This window comes from Marmota monax, unplaced genomic scaffold, assembly GCF_021218885.2.
Source record: "Marmota monax isolate L192 unplaced genomic scaffold, Marmota_monax_Labrador192_F-V1.1 WCK01_AAM20220418_F8-fsc00180, whole genome shotgun sequence".
NCBI lineage: Eukaryota > Metazoa > Chordata > Mammalia > Rodentia > Sciuridae > Marmota > Marmota monax.
Genome location: NW_026693881.1, coordinates 1,079,486 through 1,106,306, shown reverse-complemented (window position 1 = coordinate 1,106,306; position 26,821 = coordinate 1,079,486). Strand labels below are relative to the sequence as shown.

Genomic DNA, 26,821 nt, shown 5'->3' with positions numbered 1-26,821 from the left:
TGAGATCCCATCTCAAAACAAAACAAAAATCATAAGGAAATACAGAAAGTCAAGAATAACCAGGGAAAAGAAGCACTATAAAGGCCTCAGGCCAGCTGACATCAAGAGCCATCATGAGAATGCAGAGATTATAACAGTGGGCACAGTTTTGAAGACCAACAAGTTGGCCAGTGGGTAGAAGAGAGCCCAGAAATAGGTCCAGCCAGGATCCTACACAGGACAATTGTGAAATCGACACAGTGAGGAAGGGACAGTTTTTCTCAATAAATAACACTGGATAGCTGGAAATCCATATGGTAACATTTCTTCCTTAAACCCCACCTCTCATTATTAACACAAATCAATTCAGCAAATTTCAGATTTAAATGTGAAAGATAAAAAAGAAAAGAAAAAAACATAGTAGAGCACCTTCATGACCTTGGAGTAGATGGAATGCTGCTTATTCAGAACATGCTCATTATGAAGGAGAACATGAGGAAACTGTTCTCCATTAAAATGAAGAACATTTTTTTTCACCAAATATATTCATACAACACAATGCATTCAACAAGACTTGTGTCCAGAAGAGATACATTTAAAACAACATGTCAATGTTAAAAGACAATCAATGCAACAGAATAATTGGCACTTTCACACAAGGACAATCCAGGGCCAATATAATAGTCTATGGAAAGTGCTCAATTTCATTAACAATCAGTGCAACAAAATCTGAAGCCACAAGATGCCACTGCACACCCATAAGGATAAAGTGAAAAAGACCCACACCACAGTTCGTGAGACTATGGGACAACTGCAAATCTGGAAAGCTGGCAGTAGTCAATAAAGGTGAACATGACACATGTACTGTGGCCCTACAGTTCTATTCTATGGCAGAATTATAAAACTACATGCACAATAATTCATGTGCTAGAATAATCGGGGAAGTACCAACAGTTCCAAAGCTGCAAATGAACCAAACATCCATCAGATAAATAATATGTGGTTTATTCACACAATGGAATACTATACAACTGTGAGAATGAACCATGTACAAATACTTACAACAAAAAATTCACATACTGTTGAGTGAAAGAAGCCAGATACAAAGAATGCATAATGTTCAATTCCATTCACATAACATCTCAAACAAGACAAAACTAGTCTATGCTCTTCTAGCTGGATAGTGGTTATCATGGGGTGGGGGGAAGACAGTGGTCAGAAGGAAGCCTGAGAGGAACCTGGGTGTGAGTGCAAGTATGTATTCTGCTAGTGAAGTGTCACTGAGGTCTGTACAGATGTCCTCCTTCAATAAAAAGTGAGAACAAAACCATCTGCCTCTGCCTGGCTCCTCTGCTCAGACAGCAGACATGTTCCCTTGCATTCTCTGCTCAGCCAAGGTCCACTACTTGTGCTGCCTCGCAGGTGGTATGAGGAGAAGCGCTCCCCAACACAGAGACCTGCAGGTATGGCTGCTGGCAGCAAGCCTCACCCTGTGAGTCCAAGCCCAGCTTTCCTCCTCGCCAGCATGTTCAAGTACTGGAGCATGCTCTCTACCTCTCTCCACAAGCCTCTCCTTCAGGAAACATGCAATTAAGTACTCAAGTTTTGAGCCCAAATGGTGGAGCCCCAAGAGCTAACACCTCAGGCTTCAGGTAGTGAATGGGCGAGGATCATCTGGACCACACCCTTGGAGGTTTGTGACATGCAAGTGGACTGCAGGCACATCTTGGATGGGGTGATAAATTGCTGCCTCTGTTTTGGGCAAATCTGTATCCTCTCTAACCCAATTTTCTCACTGAAAGGAAAATAATGGTGCTCACACGATGAAGAGTTGTTGTAAGGATCAAAATGAATTACCATATGTAAAACATTTAGAAAAGCAACTGACACAAGGTAGGAGATTCATAAATGTGAGCTGTCAACTTTGGCTTTGTCTAAGGTGTGCTCTCCCCAAGGAAAGATGACCCAGGGTGAGTCTAGACAGTAGAGGGCTTGGGGTTCTCCCAAGAGTCCCCACAGCCAAACTTTAGGGCACATTTCCAGGTATCTTATGTCTCAATCCTGCAGAGAAGCACACAGGTACATGTGTCAGGACTAAATGGAACAGAGAGAAACTGTAAAACACAGCAGGGCAGAAAAGCTGACAATCCCCGGCCCAGTCCCACATGGATCTACTACAAAGTAAACATGCAGCCACTGCATTCAAATGTCAAAGAATCAGGAACATTGCTATCAGAGGGAGGGACATAAAACATTTCTCAGATGCATAGTATTTGATGTAACAACCGCTAGCGAGGTGGTACCATCAGACCCATGGTATAATATGACCACCGGGGCCTAAACGTCACAGGCATTTTGATACAACTTCTATTCCAGGGTCCAGGCCCCTGGATATGGCCTCTACTTTGCAAGCCTAGAGACCTTTGCAGTGACTGGCTCAAGATGACCTACGTACAAAGCCTGAGGTAGATGAGGGAAAGTCAGCTTGTGAAACAAAACCACCAGAGGAGTCACATTACCACTCTGAACCTGTGGGTAGGCCTACACAAGAAGCTGCATCTTCATCAAAAGGAAACCTGAGGGCTAGGGAAATAGCTCAGTTGACAGAGTGCTTGCCTCGCAGCACCACAAAAAAGAAAAAAAAAAAAAAAGGGAAACCTGAATGCAAATCAGAGTACCACACTGGCAACAAGTTAAGAGGCTGAAGGATACGTTCTGCTTTTCACTAAGCAACACTGCACCCTTTTCACTAAGCAACACTGCACCCTACCTTACCAGGTGCTTGCTTCACTCACACCTGCTGCTCTGATCATCTAACACGTGAAGTCAGGCAGTGATCACACTTCCTAGACTTCCAACATGGGGTGAAGGAGTGGGCCAAGGAACCCACTGTACTGACCATGAACCTTTCAGTCATTACATGCTCATTAACATAAGCGAAAGCCTCTACTCAATGCCTTTTCCCACTGAAGCCAGGCTAAAGTTTTCTTGGGAAACACAGTGGACTCAGGCACAAGGCCCAGCTCACTATGCCAAATCAGGTCTGCCACCCGCTGCAAATGAGAATGCCAGAGGTGTGGCTGAAACTGCTGGAATTTACTAGCTCCCCTCCTTGAACACTGTGGCCACCATCTTTCCCTGAGTAGATTCTAGGCCCAAAGAATTCAATGTTAGTGTTCTTGGTAGCACCACAATGTGGCCATGTTCCTACATCAATTATCTACTTCTCAGGTTTTGTCTTTCCTAAATAGCTGATCTGATCTTCATTTCTAATTTCATCCTTGGAGGATAACTACTGAGCAGGTCTGTAAGTACCCTGGAGCCACTCCCATGAACTGCCTACCTCAATGGGCTCCTCCTGGCCCAAAAGGGAAAAATCAGGCCCCTCTCATTGGATATGTCTTGAATCAACCATTCAGACTATGGGATGTTCCAGCTTTCTCCTCTGGTGATGGGTACTGATGAACAGGGTGCCTTTTCCAGTCCTTCCCCTAAAGGATCATCCTCAGTCACTGTCCAGACACTTAACTGTGGCAAGGAGAGGTAGGGGAGTGGAAGAACAGGTAAGGCAGAGCAGCACACAAAGCTCATGGGAGAAGGGTGATTGCCTAAATAAGAGCACAGTGTGCTCCTCCCACACTTCCCTAGGACAATTACCAAACCTCTGCTGGCCAATAGTGGTCTCCAGCAAGATACACTAATGCTAGTTTTCCAAGTGATGTAAGGCAAGCCACCACCAAGGCAAAAAGACTTGATTTTTGTAAAACTGACAGATTACAGAAGGAATAGAAATAAGGAAGGAAACTCTTGCTAAAAAGCCTGCTACTCTAACACCATGAGCAACATATAAACCAATTAAAAGACTATGTTTCTAAACCAAGTACTGTAGATAATTATAGAAAGTAATGTCTTTGTAAGCCATGCTTTAAATAAACCATTTAAAAAAGAATACACAATCACTCTACTTTGATCTTAATGTTTCTCAGTTCATCCAAACACTGGCAAGTTTCCTGAATGCTGGCATAACATAAGGACAACAGTTCATATAAGCATGTTTTGGAAGAGTAGTCAATTATACAAATGACAATTTTAATGACAATTACAATGGTTCTGAAATTGCATACTTCTGCGTGGGAACCTGGATCTAACATCAGTGAGGATTAATCTGAAGTTTAAGCATCTACTTCCTCTACAGTCCTATGTGCCTGTTGCAGTTACATATACAAATCTGAAAAAATTTCCAACAGGCTTACAAGAAAGGGACTTTCACTAAATAAATCTTGAGAAAAATTAGTTAGGGCATCACTGTTCAATGAAGAAATGTAAACGTCTAATTACAATTTTGACAACTGGATATATTAATGCTATTGTAGGAAATTAAAATTCCAAAATAACTCTATGTTGCTATCTAAAATGTTCTAAACAGTTTCAGAATTGCAACATATTAACAAATAATTATTCATATCAAAATGCAATTGATAAAAATTCTAGCTAGGCAACTTTTATGACTATCTAAAATCAAGTTTTAAATTTATAACTTTAGCAACATATATTGAACACTTGCATTCAAATGTACAGAAAGCAATCCATTTAATCTTGAAAACTAATATGTAACAAAACATGGAAATGAGCCCACAATGGTAATCCAGAATGTGCCCTCTCCACCACGCAGCTGCAGCAAATATGACATGTAAACAACACTCGACAACTCAGCACTGTGAAGAATTCAGCTGCTTCAACAAGTCGTGTTATCGTTTTTATAAGCTAAGACAGTACAGGCAAATGGAATTCTTAGAACATTACCTGAAAATAGATTTTTAAAGACAAAGGTCCCAATTCATTCTTACCTATACACACCAAGTTAATCTGTCACAGACAGCAAATGCTGAATTTACACACTGGAGTTTCCGGCAGCATCCTGTACATTTACAATTAATTTATAATTACAATAAACAAGAGAGCTGTCAGATCTATGAGATGGATCGTTCAAATCTGTGTAGTGTGGAGAATTGCTTTGGGGCCACTGCATAAGTGCTCACTGCTGCTTCTCAAAGGCAAAAACCAAGTAAATACCTAAAGAAAAATAAAAAAATATTAACAGTTTACTTTTTTCTCATCTACAGGATAAACAAATCTCAGTCCAATTTATAATCTGGTGAAAATTCTTAGGCTGGCATTTGAAGAAGAAAAACTTCATCAGTTTTTCAGGTTCTTCTATTATCTGAGTCATATTTAGGCAGAGATAGGATCATTTCCATTTGCTTAAAAAAAAAAAAATCAACCTGGTACAGTAATAATACCAAATTCCATGGGGAAATCAATTCAACAGCTCTAAAAGCCCTAAAAACCATTTAGGGCAAGAAAAACTAAAAGTATAAAAGCAAAGAAAACTAAAATCAAAACATCTTATAACTCAAATCTTTTTACTTGAAACAAAGTATTTAGACAGAATAATTACATTACAATAAACACTAGTGGCAATGGAAATCTAAATTTTCTGTTTAAAAAGACTCAAAAACAACATGAAGATATAAAAATGGGGCATAATTTAAAACTAGTTAGAGAAAATATAAAGGAATATATACAACATGACACATTCAAATTCATCCAATTACCTAATTGTGTTGTAGGGCCCAGGAAGGATATTTAAGGTACTATTTAACTGTCCCCAACAGTAACATTTCTGCATGCATTTATTTCCAAGAGAACTTGCTTAAATGAGATATCTTGCTTTGACGAGTGATCACTCAAAGGCAGCTAAATGAATCTGATTCCCTGTTCTGCATTACACTGAAGTCCAAACCTATTACATCTTCTAATAAAATACCAATAGACTGTAGGGCAAAAATACTCCAAAAAAGGTGACAAATCCTGAAAACACCACAAGGGATGTTCAGGGCACTAGATACTCAACAGCAAGTCAGGACAAAGGCCATGTAAATTAAGCTGACTCTGGAACCTGCACAGGAAGATATACCTGTCTTCATAAAACTCTACCTTGGTCACACTACTCTGCTGCTCCTTCTTTATTAGCTTTGCATTTCTTTCAGTTGAAATGAAATGTGGCTGCCACATGCAGCTGCATGAGCAGGAAACAGTCAGTGATCAACCACCACACAACCCTGCTGACAAAGGACACAAGCTGTCTAGCACTCATAGGCAGGCCAAGAGACTTAGCTGCCAGATGGCTTACAAGGGCTGGTCCCCTCCTCCATGTGATCCTTCTGTAGTGCAGCCCTGCCAAGTCACATACCCTGTCCAACTACTGCCACTGCAAGGACCCCTGGGTGTAACTATGGCCACTGCCATGACTGTCTGGTTCTCTCCAACTGCTCAAGAAATGCCTTGCTTCAGAGACCTGCCAGACCCCTGGATTCTCCTCTGAAGACAGGGCCGCACTTCAGCATGCCTTCCTGCCACGCCTGTTTCCCATCTACACTCCTCCCAAGATCCCCGGCCCACTGCGGCTTCACTAAAGGTTCTAGTACCATGACTTCACTGCCATCATTGGAATGGCCAGAACTAAATAAAATACACAGACATGACATCTAAGCCAAAAAATATTCTGAGGTGAAGACCCCAAATAGAGACAGCTGTTTAGTTATAAGGAGGCAGTGAAAAATGTCTATGTATGCTAGAAAAAGTTAGGGCTTGGCAACAGCCTGCATATATTTTCTCTAGTTATTCCACAGTTGTGCAATAAAAGTGCATGGGACATACACAGAAACACAGGTAATTTCTGTGCTGTTTTAAACATCAACACACAGCACCTCAACTGTGTCAGAAAAATTCTAAAATTTTCCACTTTTAATGATCCTTTCAAATAATCTGTAATTATCAGTTAACCAGCTTTGATGATGTACTCACTTGTAGCTTCCCATTCTGATTTACTTAAGGTTCCCTAAAATTAAAAAAGAAAGACAATTTTAGATATAACATGGAAGTAAACATACACTGATTTTTCAGTAGTGGACTAAGAAGGCCACCCACCCTCCCAACTTTCCTGTAAGCATATGCACAAATTACTGAAAAGGATCATGACCTGAGCACATAAAAGACACCAATGAGAGTTAGCTTCCCCCACCACCAGGGCTGTACTAGGCATTGATCCCATGGCATATCACATTCTAGGTAATAAGCACTCTGCCACTGAGCTATGTCCCAAGCCTGAGATTAATTTTTAAAAACATCTTTTCACCGCTTGTGTCCTCCCACCAAAAAGGGTGAATGTATCTAAAGTATTTATTTTTTTTTTACTTGAAAAATGAAAAAAATTTTGTCTATCTTATAACATCAAAGAGCACTTGAAGAATATTTTTCTGTTTTCCAAAAGAACTCTAAAATAAAGTACAGACCACACAAAAGAAATTATGTTTAGTTATCAAAACACTGAACATTTCAGTCTAAAAACATGTGTTGCTATACACTCATCCAACAAGCGCTAGTGACAGCTCTAGGACCTAATTCAATTCCGAAGAAGCAATGAATGCAAACAATATTCCAGGACACCAGAGAAGCATGCCATCATGACGACTATAGCTTCCACTATGACAAAAGCACAGCAACATCAGACACCACCATGGTACAGTTATGTCCACAAGTTAAAAAGAGGATCGTCCACAGAAATGAGAATGAGGATGTCCTTCCCCCATTCCAGCCAGAGCACTCAGCCCTGAGTCAGCAGTACCTAGGGAAGCAGGGTAACCTACAGACTGTGCCTGTAACTTTCCCCATCTCTACTGTCTCAGACATAGCACTCCATGCTCAATTCACCTAAATAAGTTTGATTCTATATTCTGTGGCACCAAAGTCATTATAAGTTAGGGGAAGCATACTATGGTACATTCGAGTTGTAACTCACTGAACCCAGTACTGTAAACAAGTAGGTTTCCCAAGTTTCCATGTACACACATCTTAATGTATGCTTTTCCCATTTCCTAGAAAATACTTCAAAAAATGAACCCTTACCAAAGGTAACCTTACGTGACTGTTCTTCATGTATTCTGCTGCATGTTCATAGTCATCCACCTTCTCAGAGATGAGCTTGGAATTCTCATTTGCAGGATAAGGCTAGGGGAACATTAAATTCTAACTGAAGATATCACACTGATATTTACAATTCAGAACACAGTAAATCACTGCAATAAAATAATAGGAGTAATCCAAAAGTGCTACTTCAGGGTTATAAACTACACATATTTCTGAAATATGGAGGGGAAAAAAGGTGGGGAAGTGTTACAAGGTGGCCACCAAAAGATCATGTGTGAGAATGATCAGAGATAAAATGATTAGTTTATGAATTGTAGCCCAATCAATCGACTAATCCACTGACATAGATTAACTGGGTGGTAACTATAGGCAGTAGGGTGTGGCTAGGGAATAGGTCACTGGGGTTGTGACTTTGGGGTTTATATTTTTTCCCTGGTGAGTGGAATTCTCTCAACTTCCTGGTTGCCATGTCCTGAGCAGCTTTGCTCTGTCATGCTCCTCCACAATGATGTTTGCCTTACCTTGGGCCCAGAGCTATGGAGCTGGCTGACCGTGGACTGAATCTCTGGAACCATGAGCCCCAAATAAACTTTTCCTCCTCTAAGTTGTTCTTGTCAGGTCTTTAGGTCACAGCAATGAAAAGCTGACTAAAATGGAAGGAATCCTCTCTTAAAGCAGTTATTATGGCCAATTTTTATCACAATATTGGAATATTCATGGCTGGAACAAACTATATAATTTAATTACAACCCAGGACCATTTAGTGGCACACACAAACTGCATCTTCTTAACAGCCCACTCAGAGATTTCTTCTCTTAGAATACAAAGCTTAGAAGAGGTATTACCAAAAGAGCTAAATGTTAACATGATGGCAACGCAATAGCAATTAGAAATAATACATATAAAAAATTCAAGTCAACAGAGGCCTTGTTTAGGATAGTAAAACATGTGGCTGGAAACAGTAGCATGTGCCTGTAATCCCATGGACTCAGGAGGCTGAGCTAGGAAGATTGCAAGTCCTATCTCAGCAACTTAGTGAGACCCTGTCCCCCCCCGCCCCCCCAAAAAATGTCGAGGATGTAGCTCAGTGGTAAAGCACTTCTGGGTCAATACCCAGTACCACCAAAAAACAAAACAGAAGATGCAAGTTCAAAAAGGTAAGACTTTTATGGCAAATATCAAATTTAAATCTCTTAGACTAAAGCTAACTGTTCTTTCCACCTCTGGTCTCAATGCACCTCCAAACTGTCCTCCATAATGCCACCCAAGTAACATCTTCTTATCAGGTCCTGGCCGCTCCTCCAAGTCATTTAGAGGCCATCGGAAGAGACTTGGTCAAGAAGTAGGAAAAAACTAAAGGACTTTTCCAAGCTGTGTGCTATCATTGCTTATGTTCCAGAGAGCCATGGTGATAGGTCATATTTTCAAGGCAGCACAGGGGAGAAGGAAAAATGGAGAAGAATGTGCTAAAGAAATATGACATTTATTACTACTTGCTTGAGCATCCACAGCTCTCGTGCTTCTCAGCCTTTTCCCTTCATGACTTCATTTTCAAGACGGCTAGTACTCTCACATCATGCTAAATTCTTTGCTTGTGAGTATAAGTGCTTAACAAACCATAAATCCTTGGTATCTCATACCCCATCTTCTAAGTATATTTTAAATAAGTTACACAAATGAATTCATCACTAGTGTGCTAAGCATAAATAACTGACCATTGTGCATGCAAAGCCTGTCAGTAAGCGCAGTGTGCTAAAGGCATAAAGCATGTGGGGACATAAGATGCAAAGTTTCCAGTTTTCTCCTCTCCATCAAGACAAACGAAATAAGCTCCTGCTCTGAATACAGCACAAACAAAAATATTCCTAATTCTAAAATACAGGAAACATAACTAATGAACATTTAATTGACATTGGGTTGCAAAAGATCACTTAAGACTTAAAGAAAATCTTCTCACTTCATCTTGTGAGCATGGATGCAACTTCAACATGAGACTTTTGACTACTACCTATAACACTAAATAAAATATAAAAGCTAATAGCTATGTGAACTTGAACAACTCATTTTTCCTCTTTGGGCCTTGGGTTGCCCATTCAAAAGATGTGAAAAGTAAGGTGGGGGCAGATGGCAGGAAAATCAAAGGGAAATCAGTAGAAGAAAGGAACCAAGGAGTAGGAGGGAAGAGCTAGGAAGCAATACTGGCTAAATTACATTCATATATGACATATATGTGTACAAATATGTCACAACAAATCCCATTGTTATGTACAACTATAACGCACCAGTAAAAAATGTGGAAAAGAGTACAGAAAAAGGGGGAAAGGTGACTGCTTTTATTACTTTATAGGGTAATTATGAGAATAAGATGAAGTATGCTTCAAGTAATTAAAAGAATATTCTGAATTCAATGAACTCTCTGAACTTTAATGCCATTTTAAGTATACTTCTGGTCTGTGATCCTGGTCAACAATAAGCATCTCACTGAATAGTTGAGATCTGTCCAATTAAGCACTGCTTGATAAAGGAAAAAAAGAAATGCAATCAACGACTGTTTATAGTTTGTAGACTCCTTCACTGCTTTATTAGGAGGACAAGAGTCCCAGCAACAATAGCATAACAGACTAAAGTCTTGCTAAATAGTTATCAAAGATCAAAATTACAAATGGTGTGAGCTTATCTTATACTTTGGCCAAGAAGGTTCTAAAATACTGGTGTAATCACAGGGCAGTGTTGTAAAGAAACCGTTTTCATCCGTGGGTAATTTTACCTGCCAGGGGATATTTGCCTGTGTCTGTTACTGGGGCCCAGGAGTACTATTGGCAGGCATCTAGTGAATAGAGCCAGGAATGCTGCTGAACACCCGAGGGTGCCCAGAATAGCATCTCACCACAAAGAAATATCCAGTCCCCCATGCCAACTGTCCTGAGGCTACTGTAAAACAGTGCACTGAATTTGATAACAGCATCATTCATTCCTTCATTAAGTAGTTACTTAGTACCCATCATGGAAAGTTTCTGTATCAAGCTCTGTCCTAGGAGCTGAACAGTCCTGAGCAGTTATGACAATCTGTGTAATATAAATATAACATATGACACACCTAACTAGTATCTAAACAGACTTGAAAGTATCTCAAGAGCAGTCAAACAAGTTCACCACATCTGGAATTTTTTTATCTTTTCTAAACACTTACCTCCAGGGCCTGCATTCGTTTTAATAGCATTTTATTTTCATTGTTCTTAATTTTTTCTTCATAGAATTCCAGAAATGTTTTTTTGTAGACTAGTTTCATATTGTACTTCTTTGCCATTCTGTCCAAAAGATTAATAAAAAGGCTTTCAAAATGTTCCTCAGCAGCTTACTTTTGCAATGAAAACAGTGACATCAGGGTTTAACTCTAAAAGTGATTATTTCTATCATAAATTTGTGAGTTAAAAATAAAAAACTGAAGAGTTGACATACTGATAACCCCACCAACAAAGACATGCATTCTAAATCCTAGTGAGTAGCTTCTGTTTCCTAAAAAGTCAGTCAGGAAATGAAAGAAAGAACAACTTCTCAGGGACTGCAGGGAATACTTTTTTACCAATTCCATTTTATTTTGGTTGATACACTATGGCTGCATTGAAAACAGCTGCCAACTGCCTTTTTAAAAGACTCAATCTCATCTCTCTGGCAGGATGCACTATTAACTTTAACACACATCTTGGACTGCTTCTTTTTAGTTTATTTTATAGGTTTCTTTTAACCTGACTTCTAAGTTTCAAGGGTTTGAGAGAGTGTGGCTCAGAGCCTCTCTTGCCTGCCCTGACTACCCAGCATGCTGAAAGCTGTCTGAGGCTCGATCTATCCGGTCATATTCCATTACTCCATTGCTTATCAGATACCCCTCCCCCGTGTGTCATGTCCTCGAACTTCTCATATCCAAGGCTGAACCTCATGACTGCTTTTCTGCCAATCTCTGCTACTGCAGTAGATCCATGTCTCGGTCTCCTACACGGACTATGCTTGTACTTGACAGAGTCCTTTAGTGTCCACTTCCTATCCCTTCACTTGCCACCATCCTGCACCAATCATCATCATTTCGCTGTTTCAGTCCAGAAACCATTTTACTCGTCTCCTGTTTCCAGTTTTATCCTCTCTCAATAGAACCAAATAAGTTTTCAAAAAGATAACCTTGGTCATATCACTACCCTCTTTAGCCTCCTTCACTGAACTCCAGTGTACTTGGGACACAATTTGAAAGCTCTGAACATGGCTTCTGAGGCACTCATTTATAAAGGGATGCTGCCATCTCTCGAGTGGCTGGGCCCTGATTCCCTATGATCCAGTCACAGTGGCTTTCCTTCAGTTCATGGCACTAGCCAAGCTTTCCCACTTCCAGACTCTCGCACAGTGTCCTTTATGTTAGAAACACTCTTCCTGCCTTCAACTGTCCATTCATCCTTCGTACCCTGACTTAGCACTCCTTCACAGGTGTCTTCCTGAAATCCTCAAGTGTCTCCTATTACACCATGGGTTTGTTTTCTCCACTCTATCTGCAAAGTTTATAAAAATTATGTATGTGTTGACAACAATAAGAGCCTTAATGATTTTAAGGAGCAGGTAAGGAGGAGAGGGGAAGCTGGGCATAGTGGTGCATACCTGTAATCCTAGCTACTCAGAAGGCTGAGGCAGGAGGATCACAAATTTGACTCCAGCCTATGCAAATTAGCAAGCTCTGACGCAAATAAAAAGGGCTGGGGACAGCTCAGTAGAAGAGTGCTTACCTAGCATGCAGGAGGTCCTGGATTCAATCCCAGTACCATCAAAAAAGGGGGAAAAGGAGAGAGAGAGAGGAAGAGGAAAACCCTCATAAGGCAGGTGGGAGGGCTTGAGTGTGAGGGGACAGCAGACAGGTAACTGAGGCCCCTCTGTTATCTCAATTAGCCCTTCTTGGAAAGTCAGAATGAGCAAAGATAAGTCTCTGATTCTATCAATCTTCAAAGAAAGTCTTTAGAAAGGAAACCAGGTTTTATACCTAAAAATATCGCAATTACAAGGAACTAAATTTGGATAACCTGAATGGGTTTTACAGTAAAAGCTATTTATATTTTTATTCAGGTTTTTATTGGAAAAGGGCATCTTAAAACTGCTATCATTTTCAGACTGTCTCATTAAGTACCTGTTTGAATAAATTAATTAAAAATTAGATATTAAAACTGAGTACTGTGATTCATAAGCTTATCCAATTAGGCAACTTATCATTATTAGGCAGCAGGTAGACTGGTAAGTTTGTGTAGCACTTATGAAGAATAAAACTGTTTTATTTCTTCTTCTATAAAGTTTGAAGAGTGGTAAATTTCTCCAAAGCTAACTAAATCTTAAGAATTTAAAAAATGTTATAAATAGCTAATATTTATAAAATCATACATAATTTTCCTCATGTCTAGTCATAATGTTACTTGACCTTCTTATACCATTGTATAGAACTTGTACATATTATAAACTCCTGAAAACCTTATAACCATAATTTTAAAAACTAACTTGAGTCCCAATTTAAACAATTACCAAGCAAAACTAAGCAGACAATAAAACTTGCTTTTCTCAGTTGATATTTAACAGATTTTTATTTTCAAAAAGTAGGGAACTGAGTTTGATCAGCTGTCACATGGGCTCCATTTAAGTGGATCTTATCTTCTCCCCACCAGGGAAATCACCAATATCAAGACATATGAGAGGGCCTCAAAGCTTTACCTGATAGAGCCCAGCATCACAACTATTCCTACAATCTACAGTTTGCCAGGACTCTTGGGAATTCAGGCACATGGGAGAATACACTCCTGAATCAGGATTTTATTATCAACATTGCTGGTAAGATATAGGCAATTGCAAAACTATACTGAAATGCAAGACTTTGATACACAGCTCATTTAAAAGAAGGACTTTTGATTTAATAAAACTCATTTTATACTAGCAAAATTACAAGCAGTTGCTTAAAGAAAAGCTTTTTGCTAACTGTAAAGTCAGCTATTTTCTGTTAAAAGGTGAAAGCAACTGGCTCTTTTTCTTAAATAACTACAGGACTAAAAGAAAATTTGGGCTATAGGAAGCCTAGGGAACCAATCCTGGATCTGAGGCTACCATCTTGTATACATGGCTAGACCTTTCCTTTGGACCCCATTTAAAATAGAGGATAAGTAGCAATATTGGTTTTTCTTCCCCTTTCTTTTACTCATAAGACATAAAAAGAATAGTAACAGATAAATGACATTCTTACTCAGTTAGCAATGGAAAATAGACCAAGAATTCAGGAACATCCACAACACCTTCCAAGTTGAAGTCATATTTGCAGCCAAATAAGGGATAATGTCCTTTCTTCTCAAACTTCACAGTATAGATTTCATTTCCAAATGATTCTGTTTCTGAAGCTTCAAGACGTCTTCTAGAAGAGTTATTCCCCAACCCCAACAAAAATATTAAAATTGTGATCAGTATAAATTATTTAAACCAGATTATGTATTTGAAAAGCTATATGATGCAATTGCAAAAGACACTTGATTGACTCTGTAACTGGATTCAAGCTACTTTTAAGAATCAGCATACTATAAGACCATTAACAGTCTCACTAATAAAATTAAGCTAGAAGATATCACTTTCGTGACAGCTGGGCTGTCTCTGGGCCTCAGCAGCTGACTGGGGAGTCTGCCTACAACTATAACCTCTGGCTTAATGTAAGTAAGTCTCCAACTTACACATAAGATTTTTAAAAATTCATCTTTGAGCATCTACTCAAATACATTATCAAAGTGGTCAGCATTTGTAAAACTAAATGGCATATTTGTATAAATTTTATTTGTGATCAAAATGTGCTACTTAATTCTGTAAGCTTAATGTTAAATATTCTATAAACTCAAAGTAGTTAAAAGTGCTTACATCAGCTCAAAGCTGTTAGGAGTTGTACCAATAAAATAACCTCCAGGACCGAGTCTCTCACAGGCATTTCTGAGCATCATGTCGGCCTGCTCAGAGGACTCAAATGAGTAATGACAGACAAACTGACAACTACAGATGTCAAAGCGCACTTCTGGGTCACGAAGTTTGTCAGCCAAAAGTTCCTGAAACAAATTAAATGGGTTAAGGTTTTGAAATAACAGCATAGATTAAAAACTTTACTTAAATTAATTCCCAGAATTTAGGATTCTTAAAATATGCCCTGCTAACTAATCTTTGTTCAAAGTCTTCAAACTGTTTTTTTCCTTGTTATATATAAGAACCTTAAAAGAAATCATTCTTTCATTCTAGTTTAAAAGACTTAACTTGCTTCCCATTTTCAGAATAATTTAAAAATGTAGGCCTTGGGGTTGGGGTTGTAGCTCAGTGGTCGAATGCTCGCCTAGCACGTGCAACGCCCTGGGTTCAATTCTCAGCACCACATAAAAAGAAGTAAATAAAGGTATTGTGTCCAATTACAACTAAAAAATAAATATTTTTTAAAAAATGTAAGCCTAAAATCACATTAAAAGTCAATCAAGCTGGGTGCTTATGGTGCATGCCTATAATCCCAGTGGCTCGGGAGGTTGAGGCAGGAGGATCTCCAGTCAGCCTCAGCAAAAAGCGAGATGCTAAGCAACTGAGTGAGACCCTGTCTCTAAATAAAATACAAAATAGGACTGGGGATGTGGTTCAGTGGTCAAGGGTCCCCTGAGTCCAATCCCAGGAACCAGGAAAAAAAAAAAAAAAAATCAAATATGACTCTTAAAAAATTAATCCCTTCATTTGGCTTTACTTGACAGCTAAAGTAAAATGACATTCAATAACAACTTGGGTTAAAAAAGAGAAAAACCTGACCTTTGGAATCTTAAATACAAGTGTTTACTACATTTCTTTCTTACTTCCAAAATTATAAACAAAATGTGTACAGTGATTAAAGCCACCCAATGTTTAAATGAGCTAACAAAGTCAGACATGCAGCACCAATTTCACAGTGGATCTTCACTGCTCAAGTACCTCTACAACTCTTCAATCTTAAATAGTTCAGAAATTTCAAAACAGGTGGAAGTGGGCTGGGGAAATAGCTCATTTGGTAGAGTGTTTGCCTCACATGCACAAGTCCCTGGGTTCAATCCCCAGCACCACATACACACACAAAAAAAAGGTGAGATGGAAAAAACAAAAAGATTCTGCTATGCTGGGAAACTAATAAATTACAAAGAAAACATACTAAGTTCAATTCTACTTAAATAGCCCATCCCAGCTTCATGTTCTATACCAATGGATTCAACCAACCGTGGGTTTGGAAAAAAAAAAAAAAAAAAAAAAAACACATTTGTTATGGGCCAGGCCATATGGGTAATGACCAAACACTCCATTTTACCCTGAGACTCCATATCATGTAAGAAATGCTTCTCCCATGGGAAAGTCCCACCTCTGTACCCATTAACAGTTACCTAGCATAATATACTTGGCAACACAAAATATAACAAAAAATTGTTCTCTTCTTTTTCCATTTTTCTTGGGTGATATACCCTGTCAGAGATTGTCTAGACGTTAGTAACCATTCTCTAACTTGTACTCAACTAGGATCATTTTGACCCACTTCCCTTCTCTTTGCTTGCTGCTATGCCAACCTGGAAAGTCCTGTGGGAAATACCAATGTACCCACTGCACTGCCTCACTAACTGCCCAATCCAGCTTCTGTACCTGCTTGCTTATAGCTATGTCAACCTGGATGTGGTTTTTGCCTTTAAATAACTTAAAATGCTCAGGCTTGGGGCTGTTCCTTGCAGAGACAGTTATGGATCCTCTGGGGAGAAGTCGCTGGCTGGCCAGCTAAATAAAGACTCTTCAATTTGGACAAAACTGGGACTTGGTGTGTTTTCTGAGCGACCCGCCCCACAACACATTGAATATGTATACTTTTCTCTCTGTCATTAGTCCCTTAACAATACAGTTTAAGAACCATCTACATATTTTTTACATTATATTAGGTATTGTGAATGATCTAAAGATATTTCAAGTATGTGGGAGTATGTGAATAGGTTATCTGCAAATACTGTGCACCCCTCCCCCGCATTTTATATAAGGGACTGAAGCATCTGTGAATTCTGGTATCTGTGGGTCCTAGAACCTAAACTCCACTTGGCTACCAAGGGGTGACTATACTAGGAAATAGATCTCCCCCAAATCAAAAGGCAACAAAGTAATTTCAACAACTCAAATTATTAAAAGCAAAAAAAATTCCCAGAAGTACTCAATGGGTTACTGAAGGGAATTTATCATAACAGAATTTCTAGTTGAAACTGAAAATGTCCTAAAATTTTTAATGTTTCAAAACATATTTTAATAAATGCATTGCATGGAAAACAAAAACAAAAACCCTGTACCTTTGAACAGTCAGCAGTTATAAATTCTGCATTAAAAATATAATCATCACGACGATTTTTCATGTCCTCGTACCGCTGCTGACACTGTTTGACAGAAATATCAGCAATATCTGGAAAGGCAGAAGAGTGTTAGACACCATCAACACAGAATGGCAAAAATCTAGACAACAATCTCAACTGATAAAACTTGTCATGAAATCCAGCCTTGGTATCAGCAAGAGGTTCTATTTCATTTAAAATTCTTTGTCCCAGTGCAAAACTCCGCATTATTTCTCAAAAGGATCTAGGTTATGATACAAGCACTTCATCATCAATACAAAGCAGCAGCACCAAATGCCACTGGCAACACTTCACATACTCTTCACCACTATGAACCAACTGGAAAAAGCCAGTTCGCTTAATGTCCTTGATAAGTCACTAAAACATAATTTTATTAAATCTTGGTTCTTAAATACATGTCTTTTGATATTGTGTGTGATGAAATGGGAAGTAACAAAACTTGGTTTTGTCATATAACCAAGTGTTGCCAGTTGCCTTACAGAACAAGCTACTGTGACTTGTTCTGAGTTGTGAGCACATTGGCCACTTTTCTTACAGAAAGTAATTCTGATGTGAAAAAATGATGGGTTAAAAAAAAAATGGTTATTCAGACTACAGTATCTTAGAGACATAGATATAAGTGTCACTTCAAAAACAACCATGGATAGTATTTGTTGCCAAAGATAAAATTTGACTTTTAAGCAAAAATTAAAATTCTGAAAAAGCTGTATTGGCCACCACTGGTAAGCAGCTTCCTAATACTTAGGGCTTTTCTCATCAATGGTGATATATTTAACAAATGTGATTTCTTGGTGTCAACACTTGGAACTGCATAACTTTACAGAATTTCCCAAATATTACAAAACCATGCAGAATGTGCAGGACACACTAATGGATTTTTATGGAACCTAGTATGGAGAACTCATCAATAAGGTAAGAGTTTCCACATTATAATAAACCTTTAAGGAACTACCACTTGTTGAGTTTTGATATAGAATCAAAGATGAATATCCACAATTATCTGAAAAGACTATTAAAATGTTTTTTCATTTTATAACTATGTATCAACTAAAATAACATAAAACATCGACTACAGACACTACCACAAGTCTAGCTGTCTGCTATTATTCCAGTCTTTAAGGGCTGGCAAAAATGTAAAGAAAAATACCAGTCTTCTCATGAAGTTTGTTTTAATGAATCAAAACACTTTAAAACTGTTTTATTTCTAAAACCATAAATATCAATCTATAGCTAGAACCACATACACAAAAGCATTCTAGAGTCCTCAATAATTTTTTAAGTATACAGGCTCACCAAACCAAAATCTTGGAGAGCTGCTTCTCAGGCAAACTGCAGGAGATGCTGCTCTCCTTCCTCAAACTCCTCACATCACAAGGAGTGTGGCGTCTGCCTGGCCCACGGCAGGGTCAGACTGACCATGGGCCCAGGTGCTAGGAGAGGAACTTAACAGTTAAGTTCCTATTACCCTTTCATTGAATGGTTAAGCATCTTGTTAAGATTGTGGCCTAGATCTAAGATTTTTCTAATTCTATCATTTGTCCTCTCTTTATTATGGTTTTTCAATAAAGAAATTTCCTCTTTCAACCATCTGGTTTCCCTGAAATACTATTCAGGTAGGGAAGAGGTAAGAAAAACATTTTATTCCTTCCTCTTAAAGTACTGAGTTACAAAATATAAATCTCTCAGCAACCTCTAAGAGTGAACATGAGTCTTTTTCATTTGACATGCTGAGTCACTGTTGTTTTTGATGTTCAAATTTCTACCTTGGCCAGTGGAGATCTTTGCAAATTTGTCCTGTAGACATGACTATTATCTTTGATAGCTTCCTTCCTTTGGGGAAGAACAAGTTATCACAGGCTCACTATCTATTACAAAATCATCAGAAAAGTCTTACAATTAATTTTTGAAAACATCCTTCTCGTACATAGCCCCTAGACACCTTACCTAAAGATGTTTTAGCTTTTGCTAATAAAGAGATCTTTCAAATTGCCCATTCCCCTGACTGATAAGACTGATCACTGGCCATTCCTTCCTAGACTAATGGTTAACTTACCAGTACAAATGAGCTTGCTAATTCTTCCCTTTCTCCACTTTAGCAAATCTCCACCTTTACCACATCCCAGGTCCAAAACAGTAATATCGCGATTTTTCCTCTGTCGTACCTTTTCCAAAAATTCCCCTAAGAGAGAAATCAGGCATAATAAATGGGCTTTTCTTAACTTTTACTGAAGCATAAACTGTTACTTAATAATCTACCAATGTCTAATATGTAATATAAATTATTACACTTCATTTACTTAGTTATCTGTAACTTAACAGTTCAAAATATGACCAAGAATTAACTAACTTGATCTATATCTGAAGACTGGCACTTCAGTTTGGCACTTCAGAAAGTTAAGGCAGCTTTTTGAAGGTTACTTTTAGAATCTGAGTCAACATCAAACAGTAAACTTCAAATTCTAATTTATATAAGAAGATGCAATAAGAGAAAAAAACTATTAATTCTTTTTAGCTTTCTGTTTCTAGGTGTTCAATTACACATTGACTAATAGTTTCTGATTCACATAAAAGCAATCAGGCTTACCACTAAAAGAAAAACAAAAACTTGTTGAAAAACTCTACTCACCTTTTAATTTTCAGATCATCAGAAACATACTTATCTACTGAAATACATTAATAGCCAACAAATAAAAATCATAGGTGCCCAAATTAATAACCAAGTAGAGCAACTTCAGTTAAAGGATTGTTAATATATTAAAACAAAGTATTCAGCAATTCCAAAACTTGACATAATAAAGAATCCTAGGATCCACTTTCCCTGTTTTTATCAGAGTCCAAAACTTTCTAGGTTCATGCATGTACTACTATTTTGATGCTAAAACATTCTATATAAATACTTCTGCCTTTCAATGTCTATAAGATCTGAAAGTAAATTTGAGAGAAGCACAAGTGTTCCATATTTAATTTTGTCATGAATCTTAAAAAAATATCATGAAAACAACCAGAGAGTTAATTATAAAATCTATTTCTACATAGTAAGGCTAAGAGGAAAATTACCATGAAACATTATTTTCAAAAAAAAAAAAAAAAACAAAAACTTTATCACATTCAAGAACTATTAGTAAGCTATAAGCACTACAAAAGCAAAAAATGAATAAAGAATGTGTTTAGGAGATAAAGGAAACACCGAAAGGGAGCTTGGCACAGATCACACTGACTGCATTACAAGCAAGACAGGTGTGGACCACAAAGAGCTCTTTGAAAGAATTGCTGAGTTTCCCAATTATAAAAATAATGTAAATAAAATGTGGCAAAATATGGGCTCAAAATATTTATTCAATGAAAAATTACATGGTTAAATGATACATTGTTAAAAAAAAAATCCAGTAAGTTACCTGCTTCAATGAGGATAATTAAGACAAAAACACCTGAAAAGAAATTAGGACTAGGTCAGAGTCTAAAGAATAGAGGCTGAGCCCAATACTTTGGGCTGGTTATGTAGCTTAATGGTGGAGCACTTGCTAAGCATATACAAGGCCCTGGGTTCTTTCCCCAGGACACAAAAACTAAAAAAAAAAAAAAAAAAAAACTCAGAGAAGCAGACACTCATTTACCCTAGCCAACAATGGCAGAATCAAATAAGTCACATTTCTATAATGAATAAGAAAATGTTTGGGCTGGGGATGTGGCTCAAGCGGTAGGTAGCGCGTTCGCCTGGCATGCGTGCGGCCCGGGTTCGATCCTCAGCACCACATACAAACAAAGATGTTGTTTCCGCCAAATACTAAAAAATAAATATTAAAATTCTCTCTCTCTCTACCTCTTTCTCACTCTCTAAAAAAAAAAAATAAAGAAAGAAGCAAAAGCTATAAGACATATATTTATAAAAAAAAGGAAAATGTTATTTAATGTTAAAATAAAAATGACAAAGAAAAATGATTTGAAATTAGCCTAGTTAATTCCTACTCCTAATGCTTCTCAGAATAGATGATTTTTTTTTCTTTGAAAACTATTAAGTTAGCATCAAAACCAGTAGAAAATACTCATAATTAACACTTTATTCATTCTAATATATTAAGAATGCATTCTTGCTTTTGCTTAAACTGGCTAAAAAAATAGAACAAAATAACCCTTTTGAAAAGCTTCAAAAAACACCACCCTTCAAATACTCTCTAAACTCGTGTACCATAAGTCTACCCATTAATTATAATTATATTCTGAATTATATTTTGTCCACTCTCTTCCATTTTAATTTCAAAGGTAAGTTTCCATAGATAAAATGTTGGTTTCAAAAAGTTTAATGTTTTTATTAATCCTCAAAGTAAACTTTATTTCTTCTAAGAAATCATCCAACCCCTCCCTTGCCAAAGTTCAATGGACCATCAATGCCAACTCACTAAAGGACCAGAGATTAAAAAACAAACCTAATAACAAATCTCATGACTCGGCCCATTTTCTTTACTTAGTGTAACCAATGCAGCAACAGGCCAATGCTCAACAACTTTTAGAGTCAAATAACCACTTAATAGTACTAGACCACCTTAATTCTAAGTAGAAAGAAGCACACTGTTTTTTGAAAAAGTCTGATCAACTTAACATCAATTAATACCCTAGGCAATCAATCAAAAGTATATAGGAGCCATGCAAGGTGGTGCACACCTATAATCCCAGTGGCTTGGGAAGCTAATACAGGAGGATGGCAAATCCAAAGCCAGCCTCAGCAATTTAGCAAGGCCCTCAGCAACTTAGTAAGACCCTGACCCAAAAAATTTTTAAAAAGGGCTGGAATATAGCTCAGTGGTTAAACATCTCTGGGTTTGGTCAATTCCTGGTACCAAAATGAAAAAAAGAGAAAAAGTAAGTAAATAGGAAAAAGATTTATCTCAAACATCTGTTTTGGCTCCAGCTTTATAAAGTCAAGGTTTTGATCACTGAATGAATAAGAATTAAAAACCCAGTAGTTTGAAATATGGTTAACAATGGGAAGGGAAAAAATAAAGAGGAAAGCTAGGGCTGGGGATATAGCTCAGTGATAGAACCCTTTCCTAGCAAGCTCAAGGCCCTGGGTTCAATTCCCAGCACTGCAAAATAATTAAATAAAATTTGAAACAGCCTCCATACTAAAAGGAAAAAAACCAACCATACCTATAAGCACACTTTTAATCCAATTATTAAAGTTTCTTAGGTAAAAAATACGACTTTGACTACGCTTGTCCAAACCAACTTCCTTAAGCTCATTATAGTGGGCAGCTACTGTTGAGCTGTGTCCTCCTTCCAAGTTCTGAAAATAGAAGAAAGAAAATTAAGGTTCAAGATTCAGAACATGGTTTTAAAAACAACAATAACAACAACAACAACAAAAAAAGCCCAACAATAGCAACATAAAACCAAATCACCTCAGAATATCTGACTTATGGAAGAAAAAACAATTACTGAAGTAAACCTTACTAAGCAAAGGCATTATCCATGTAAATGCCACTAATCATTACCAGACCCAAGGTGTGTTCTCCTCTATTCCCTATGAAAAACAATCTAGGTTTAAAATTTTTATATTGATTTTTCAGCTGTATAATTTTAATGACAATATCTTAATAAAACCAATCTATTGTGTTCCTACAAGAGAATAAAACAGAAACAAGCTATTACATTTGTTATATTATTATAAAATTGTTATGAGGATTAAACATAAGGTAATGTTTAAAGAGATTAAAAGATAGTAGGCTATGTTCAGTGTCAGTGACCCCCACTATATACTATTAATCTAAATCAACAATTTTCAATCTGCATTCTATAAAGACACTAGGCATTATATAAAAATTCCGTAGTGGGTAAAGGGCTTCAGATTCTCCCACCTTCCTTATCCTCATCTTTTATCTACCTTACATGTGGGGTTTAAGGGTAAAATTTCATTTGGAAAAAAAAAAAAAACAACATGCCAGTAAATGTCTGAAAAACTACATATAAAATACAAGCTTCCCTTTGTTTCAAGAACACCAACATGAAAAGCATGGCCTGCCTCTTTAGGGACAATGGCCAAAATTTTACTCCTCCTTTACTTTTCTCTCCAACTCCAGATTCTGTCTCAACTTTCCAATACTGTAAATGATTTGCTATCCTTTGCTCCCCAATTTCCCTGGCAAATATCAGGGAAATTTTATTAATTGTATTTAAACTACACTAATGAGAAGTTTGGTATGGCCTTAGTTCATAGACAAAAATGGCTATTAATTAAAGTGGTGGCGCCAGATCCTCAAAAAGAAGTTGGAGATAAATGCAGTTTAATTACATCAATAAAGGAATGTAGAGTAGAGTATGATTTTGAAATTTGTCACTTTAAGTGACCATCTTAATTACCTCAGACAAAACCAAAAGAATGAATATCCAATGAAAAGGGAAATAGATAAATAAATCATGTGGACCTCATATATTCTTCTCTTTTTTAAAAAACAATGGCCTTCAAGTTTCTGGTAAGAATTCTGAAATAACATAAAAATTACCTCATGTGATTCAAGTTCACTCTAACAAAAATTAAATGCTAATAATTAAAAGCCTATTGTGTCTTAAAGCCACATTTAGTAAAACTAGAATATTCTTAACTTATAAATATGATTATTTAACAACCAGCGTTAATTCACATCTGCTCCACATTTCCAGCTAACATATTCTACCATAAATAAAACCCATTTCACATACCTTCTGCCTTTCAGGAACATCCTCAAGTTCTACTTTTCTCTTTTTCTGAGTGCCATCTCCAGTGGAAGGTTCATCTTTCAGATCATCCGTTTCCAGTTTTCTTTTCCTTGAAACACCTTCAACATCACCAGAACCTTTTTCCTCTGGGACAATTTCAACATCAAGTTTTCTTTTCTTGGATGGACTGTCTTCCTCATATCTGGAACTTTCCTCTACAAGATCATCTTCAAATTCTTCTCTCTTCTTTGGTGTGTCTACTTGCCCACAGACAGAAGTCTTTACAGAAAACCCAGTCCCAGAAGCTGTTGTGGTTTCATCAATACTGAATGAAGTCTCTGTTTCAGAATTTACTGATGTTTTTGCCTGTTCAAGAGCCATTTTTTAATATTCCTCTGCTTTTGCAGAATTTTCTATTCTTGATTATTTGAATCGATGATAAAACTTCATGAACCAACACTAGAATGGCAAGAATTTTATGTTATTTACAAACACTAACGCCCAAACTCTAAAACAATTTTAAATAGAAGCTGGTCAATTAATTTCATTATCTTACTGTAGAGAGAATATTGCAAAATGTTAGTATATGTATATTAGGTATGAATTTCTGTAATTATTCATAAAACTCACTATGGGCATTAAAATTGACAAAAGAAGCAAGGATATACAAATAAGGTGGAGCATCGTAATTCCCAAATCCCAAGTTTTTTGCAGTACCCAACAGAAGCACACACTTTATTAGTAAGCAACTGTGGTTAACCAAAAACTAAGCACAAATATTACTCTTTTCCCAATTCATGTGTAGTAATTTTCTAAACTATAATTGATAGAATGTAAATACTTATTAAATCCTTTGGATTAAACTACTTAATAAAGGGAACTGTTAGACATCTCTTCTGGTTTAAGGGGCTAAGTGAATAGAGAAAAAGGAATTGAATAGCAAGAACTACTGAAGTACTTATTTCATAATGGGCATTCCAATTAGGTGAAAAGTGAAGAGAGCTGAAATGGCTCTAGACAAGTTTCAAGATCAGCCTGCAGTTTAATAACCAGTAAGTTTTTTTTTCAAATATGTTCTTTGGCCTACGGAAGGGAGAGGAATAGAACTGAACTATCTTTTGGACAGGAATTATTATGGTGGTTTGCTTATTAAGTTAGTAAATTTACTGCTCTCCTATTGCAGAGGAGCTCTATGTGAATTATGTGTTCAAGAAACTTACTACATACATACTACTATTAAACTGTTAAACAGTATTATTCAAAGGAAGTAGAAAAGAGAAAGCAAAAGTTCAACCCAAAAAAAATAAAATGCGAGATCCATTAAATATAGATTAAATTCAGAGCCTGGAAATTATGAAGAGGGATTTTTTTATTATTATTATTATTTTTTTTAGCCTTGTGCACAAAGAAAAAGAATGTCAAGTTGCTTAAGGTAATAGATATAAAGAGTCACTATGAGACCCAGATGGATTTCAAGCAACATTAACTTTCACTGGTTGGGTAAGGTATTTTGTTACCAGTACCAAAAGATGTCAAGCAGGAAGAACTGACTGGGGGGAGGAGGGGGGTCAACCAGAAAAGTAATTTGCAGACTAACTATTTAAAATGATTATCTAGGAAAACTGGTCTCCGGATTACCAGATTTCTATTTCTTCTCCTTCATTTATTTCTTACAAAGAAAAAGATTTTACATTCAAATAAAAAACTCTGGTTTATCATCTTCCGCTGCAATTATCGCCTAAAATTAGCACTGGAACTTCAGCGTGGACTGTATTTTCTGTATTTACACAGGGCAATCTTTCCACACAAGCGCTACATAATCCCCCAGAATAGAGGGCATAGCACCCAGGAGGCCTACAGTATTGGATAAGGACACTCAAAACCGGGCGTCAACTGGCTCAGGGCTTCGCTGGCACGGGCCTGCCCACCGTGGAGGCTGCACCCCAGAATCTCACAGGCGCACTCTCCAAACCGACTCCAGCTGGCCCCAGAACCACAGCAGCCGCGGGCCGCAGACCCCGAGGCGACGCACGGGAAGCGCGGGGTGCCGAGCGAGGCTGTGGACCACGCCTCCGGAGCCGGCTCCGCCGCCGGCCTACACCTCCCGGGACCAGTTCGCCGCCCGGCCGCCAGCTCGCCTGTCAAGCCAGGGCGCGAGACCACGCCACAGAAGGGCTGCCACAGAAGGGCCTCCCCAGCCGCGGTCCCCTTACGTCACCCGCGCGGCCTAACGCTGGACCTGGATTCATGCTTCTGCGGCGCCGCTCGGACAAAACGAGCCCGCTCCGGACCTCAGGCCGGGCCCGCCCCGGGCGCGCGCTGGTGCGGCTCTGCGTCGGTCGCGCGGGCCCGCGCGCTGAGGAGGAGCCATAGCCCGCCCGCCCGCCAGCCCGCACGCCCCGAGCAGCACCCACTCTGCCGAGCGCCGGGGGCTCCGCGCGGCCGGTGCGGGAGGCACACGGCTCGTGCGAGGCGAGCCCGGCCTGGAGTCGGCGCGCTCTTTCTGCTGCCTCCTCCAGCCGACAGGCTAACGACAAAACAGCACCGGGCGACCGCCGCTCCGCCAGCCACACTCACCTACACAGCCACCCACGATTCTGTTTGCGGAAACGGCGGCTCCGCGCCACGCGAGTCTTGTTACGTCACTTCCGGGGGCGCGAGGTCACGTGTCAGGACGACTCGTCTGGGAGCGCACCTCCTCCGCGCCGGAACTACGAGTCCCGAGGTGCCGCGCGCGGCAG

General features: G+C 38.4%; 1 protein-coding gene across 3 annotated transcripts; it reads right to left on the bottom strand.

The window, feature by feature from the left end:
• Positions 1-963: 963 nt before the first annotated feature.
• Positions 964-26,821, bottom strand: Rnmt (RNA guanine-7 methyltransferase). 3 transcript variants are annotated; one of them, XM_046462717.2, is made up of 11 exons: positions 26,658-26,821; positions 24,084-24,539; positions 22,536-22,671; positions 19,444-19,569; positions 17,331-17,440; positions 14,881-15,062; positions 14,225-14,389; positions 11,159-11,276; positions 7,948-8,049; positions 6,847-6,880; positions 964-5,052 (listed from the first exon to the last, which is right to left on the bottom strand). In XM_046462717.2, the coding sequence occupies exons 2-11, from the start codon at positions 24,459-24,461 to the stop codon at positions 5,015-5,017; spliced, it is 1,389 nt and encodes a 462-aa protein (XP_046318673.1). In that variant the 5' UTR covers positions 24,462-24,539; positions 26,658-26,821; the 3' UTR covers positions 964-5,014. The 3 variants fall into 3 exon arrangements, 2 of the variants coding, with proteins under 2 accessions (XP_046318673.1, XP_058441115.1); XM_058585132.1 differs by lacking the exon at positions 26,658-26,821 and adding an exon at positions 26,495-26,518; XR_009228488.1 differs by lacking the exon at positions 964-5,052 and adding an exon at positions 8,490-8,615.